This window comes from Penaeus japonicus, unplaced genomic scaffold (assembly GCF_977035675.1).
Source record: "Penaeus japonicus unplaced genomic scaffold, GWHDUDI00000001_assembly GWHDUDI00000003, whole genome shotgun sequence".
Taxonomy (NCBI): domain Eukaryota; kingdom Metazoa; phylum Arthropoda; class Malacostraca; order Decapoda; family Penaeidae; genus Penaeus; species Penaeus japonicus.
This window is the reverse complement of record NW_028234405.1, coordinates 5,136,945-5,141,944: the sequence shown is the minus strand read 5'-3', so window position 1 is coordinate 5,141,944 and position 5,000 is coordinate 5,136,945. Positions and strand designations below refer to the sequence as shown.

Genomic DNA, 5,000 nt, shown 5'->3' with positions numbered 1-5,000 from the left:
TAACATTCGTTTCTAATCTTAATGGGTAAATTTGACTCATAACAAATACAATATTATCCTATCTTTCACAATAGACAACAGCTTTAACCTTCACATACATTAAAGCAATTAGTGCAAAGTTTTCAAACAGTGCTTTGCAACCAACAGCTAACACAAAGGCGGCCATGAGTAACAGGTAGGAAGGTGGGAGACGTTCAAGGGGATTTCCCGGGCGTTGGAGAGGGAGACCGTAGGTGGGTTTTCTTTCTCCCTTTCTATTTTTTCTTCTTTCTCTTTCTTACTTTCCTGATTTCCTTCTTTTCTTCTCACCCTTCTCTAAAGTGTGGCGCAGAAAGAAGGTAGGGGATAAGGAGGGGCAAGAAAAAGGGGCAATTGTTACCCTGAACGCATTGTGAGAGACACTGATGATAATAAACCAACGTGAGCGCTGGCACGAGCCATGAGCCAGCCAAGGCTTTTTGGTGCTGCATCATTTAAGACACTTGATTGGATAACTTCACCACATGAACCAACAAGGGCAAGGACTGGCCTAACCTTCTTGTCTTTGTGTAATTTTGATTGTTTCTTTTTTCTTTTTTTTCTTTTTTTTACTATTCTCTTAGCCTAAAATCTATGAGTACTGCGACATATCCCTTCACTGTGAGAATTGGCCATGCACAAGGATGAATCAGAGCACTGGGAAGTCCTCATAAAATCGAGTTAAATGTCACAGAAATGTTCTGATTAGCATCATTGAATCAACTCATGTTTCATGGAAGTTATTCACGTCAGTGTCTTGTGCTCAGGAACGTATAAATGTAAGGGGTTTCGATCGTATTTCTAACCACAGGAGGAAAACATATTGCCACGGAGACAATGTGAAAATTTTCCTGTCCGACTGCCCCCTATGACTTTTAAAACTAAATACTTCTTGTAGAGACTACCGCGTCTGTCTAATCACTTCACTAATGATATGTAAAAAGTGAAAAAGTTCAACAAAGGTTTTACATTCCATCACCTCTCAGTGGAACCTTGCGGGTAACAACGACCTAAGTGCTCGTAACGCCCCTTCCCCCCTCCTTCCTCCCCCTAAGATACAGTCTCTCCCTCTCCCCCTTCCCCTTACACAGAACAGGCACAGGAAGCAGAAGTCAGAGGCAGTTCAGCGACGGTTTGGCGGACCATTGTATGTATGATTCAAAGGAAAAAAGGAAAAATAAAAAATACTTTTTTTATACAGCGAAAAAAGGGTTCTTGAAGCACATCGCTGACTGTCCGCGGACCCTGACACAGGAAGGGGAGGCCGATCAGCACGACAAGGATAAATGCATCGTCATTAATGCATGCACATCGGGGTTTCTCATAGGGCCTAAATCAGTCTACTGTGACTTTATACTTTTATGCACATTGTGCTATATAACAAGGTTAAATATTGATAATAGTAGCATTTTACCATGTTTTGGATGTTTGCAAAGCATTGTTTTTAATTAGTGTTAGTTGGGAATATTATTGTACATCATCTTAATTACAGTTTTCTTCATGAAAAGAGTTTTGTTTAGGAAAGATTTCATTTATGTGCCAAGACTCCCGTAACACAGGGGGTCTGGACAGCAGTGTAAAGCTTGACGACTAACAAGACTCTTGCTCTACAATGGACGTTTGCGACCACGACTGCACGTGTTAAGTGGAAAGTAAACGTAAACGAAAAAAATGGGGGGGAGATACTTCTGGAGGAGTGGGTTAAGCTCATCCTCGCTCACTCTTTTGACAAAATGGGTCAACTCATGCTTACAGGACTTACGCTACTTGTCATCATTCTCATCATCACTAAGCTACGCACCTCCACAGCTAATCAATACAAAAAAGTAGATTTATTTTTCTTCAATTAAGCAGCGACATTCATGGGCACTGATTTTCGAAATATGATGTAACCTAACCTAAGCTACAAATGAAGTGTGTTGAATGACAATTTAAGATTTGAATTTCAAAACTTACAATATTCTACATGTACAAAACAATTTTTTTTCATTTTCCTCACTTCTGTTTTTGGTTAATCATACATATTTTGGTTTATTTGTCTTTTGAATCGATTTTGGATTCGCTAACCCATTTAGTCATGAACTAATAGCAGACACAGAATGAAGGAATGTTTATCCTTATTATTGTAGAGGTATTGCAAAAGAATGGAGATCACAGTCGTAATTTTGTGATTTTACATGATATAATAATTCGATATAAATTTCTTCTAAGTTTCACACGTACCATTCTTTCACATCCTTACTCTGTTTCTTGACGGGCCTGCGGTCGCCGGGCTTGATGTTTCCGTTGCCCTGACCGTTGACCATCGGCGTCGGCACGGTGGGAATGCCCTCGTAGTTCTTGGTCTCGTCCACCTTGTAGGTCCCGTCGCGGCGGCCCTTGAACTTCAGGATGAGCAGGATGATGAGGATGACGATGATGAGGGCGCCCGCGATGATGCTGATAACGAGGGCGATGCCTCCGGACGCGTCGCTGTGGATCTGGTTGTTGTTGGTCGACGTCCGCACCTTCGTTGGGTCGCCCGGGATGCCGGTGTTCTCGTTGAAGGAGTTGTAGTCGTGGTTGTAGTCGTCGCCGATGTCGTCGTAGTCCGCCGGTATCTGGGGCCCGATGGACGGGAACGACGTGGCGACGGTGGTCGGGCGGGGGCGCGGCCTCGTCCTGGGCGTGGGCGTCGTGGTGCTTGTTGTGGTACCCTCGGTGACGGCGAAGAAGGAGCGAGTGGTGGTAGGTCCTGAGCCGGGGTCCTTCTTGCCGCCTGTTCGCGAGGACTCCCGCTCCTCCGAGTGGATGATCTCCGGCTTCAGGAGCGGCTGGTGCGTCGCCGGGTTCTCCAGCTCCACGTCGTCGCCTGCGGGAGCAAAGGGTGCTTAGAGCCTTAGCTTTTACGGCATTGACACCCGTATTGACACCATACGGGTGTCAATGCCGACTCCGAAAGAGAAAGCTCATTGTATATCTAGGTTGTGGAGCATATATATGATTTGCTTCTCGCAGGTTAATCCTAGTCCTCCCTTCCTCACAGTTCTCCACATCGCCTATGACCACATACATTTTACTTCCTATTTCCCATTTACAAGTTCATTCTCCCCATCGGTGAAAGCCAAGCGCAAATCCTCTCTCCGATATTCTTCCTATTTCCCTCTTTCTCCAGCTTCCTTCCACAATTTTTAAATCTGCATAATTCCCTCCCTTATTTCTTCTTCATTTCCGCTCCCTCATCTATCGCTTTCGACATCAACGAAGACCCCTCCTCTTCCCTCTCACGTTAACCTTCCTTTTTTCCATACTCAAATTTCAGTATTTCCCCTATCTCCCTCTTTATTGCTCTTCTTCTCTCACCCACGCATTTACACAAGTCCCCCCTTCACGCTTACCGTTCTCCACATCGGTGAGGACTCCGTCGTCGGTGTTGAACTCTCCCGAACCAGATCCTCCGTTGTAGCAGTCCTCCTCATCGTCGCACGGCCTCGACCCTACGCCCACGTCGATGTCCGGGATGTAGTGGCGCGGGGGCGGCTTGGTCACCGTGGTCATGGTGGGCGGGATGTAGACGGGTGTGATGAGATCGTCTCCTGCAGGATATGAGTAAGAGGGGGTGAGGTTATGGGTGGTAGTGGTGGGTGGGTGATAGATGTCCTAGTTACATACACATACACGCATGCGCACGCACACGTTCAGGGACACGAACACGCACGTAGGCATGTAGAGACATCCACACGCATACACATTTATACATATCCATCTATCTATCTATCTATCTATCTATATATATGTTCGATGTTTTTAGAATCTTTTGTCTATCCCTTCCTCTCTCCTTCCCTGTTCCGATCATCTCCACTCCCTTCCAGAATCCGAGATATTCGTCACTCCCTCTTAACTATTCCCTTCTTTCAGTCTCCCATACCATCCCAACGCCTTTTTTCCCTATTCCCACTTTCTTCATCCCCTTTCCTCCCATTCCCATCCCTTCCCTCCTTCTTGTCATCCCCCTTCCCTTTCCATCCCTCCTCGTCCCTTCCTCCCCATCCCTTCCCTCCTCCTTGCCACCCCCCTACCCTTTCCCCGTCCCTTTCGCTCTCCCTCCCTCCCCCTCCTCCTCCCATCCCCCGTTCTCCCTCGCCCCCCCCTCCTCCTCCTCTTCTTCCTCTTCCTCCTCCCCCCCACACACCCCATTCCCCCCTCGCCCCCCTCCTCCTCCTCCTCCCCCCACACACCCCCTCGCCCCCCTCCTCCTCCTCCTCCCCCCACACACCCCGTTCCCCCCTCCTCCTCCCCCTTCCCCTCCATCTTACCGGATCCCGTGTCGAACACCGGAATACACTCGTCCTCATCATCCATGTCGCATCCTGAACCGGCGCCACTGAAGACCAGGTCATCGCCATCACCTGGTTTCGGACCCGGAAGTGGCGGGGTCTGGAAATGAGGAGAGGGGATTAATGAGGGCAACGAGGGGAAATAATGGGGGGGGGGGTGCGGAAGAGAGGAAAAATGAGGATTTTGAAGCGATGGAATGGGTGTGTTTGAGATAAAAATGAGTGGCGGGGATAAAGGTAATGAGGAGAAACGATGTGGTATGGAAAAAAAACGGATGAAGATATAACATGGGCGTGGAAGGTAAAAACAGACACACGGAAGAATGAAAAGTTCGAGTGAAACAATCTGGAAATAATGAGGAATTATTAAAAAAAAGAAAAAAAAAAGAATACAAAGAAAACATAAGAGCATCGAAAAAAGAGAAAATCACCAGATATGTGAAATAATAAAAGCACCAAAGACACAGAAGAGGAATCCGATGAAAGAAATATTTGAAAGATGATACGACATGAAAGGCACAGGATTGAGGCCCCTTGCCAATACTACGCAAAGAGCAACATCATGCATATTGAAAGTCCATAAATGCATACATACATATAAACACAGATTCTTTTCTTTTATGCATTCACTCGTTGTGTTTTAGTTGCTCTTTCCTTGTTTTATCA

The 5,000-nt window shown here is 46.4% G+C and overlaps 1 protein-coding gene across 1 annotated transcript in view; it reads right to left on the bottom strand.

Moving 5' to 3' along the window:
* Nucleotides 1–1,853: 1,853 nt before the first annotated feature.
* The window catches only part of Nrx-1 (Neurexin 1), a 168,319-nt gene continuing 165,172 nt past the window's right edge, over nt 1,854–5,000 (bottom strand). The window contains exons 21-23 of the mRNA XM_086554160.1: nt 4,314–4,434; nt 3,396–3,593; nt 1,854–2,869 (exon numbers count right to left, since the gene is read on the bottom strand). Of these exons, the coding sequence (XP_086410286.1) occupies nt 2,232–2,869; nt 3,396–3,593; nt 4,314–4,434 (957 nt within the window). The 3' untranslated portion in view covers nt 1,854–2,231. The remainder of the gene's footprint in view (nt 2,870–3,395; nt 3,594–4,313; nt 4,435–5,000) is intronic.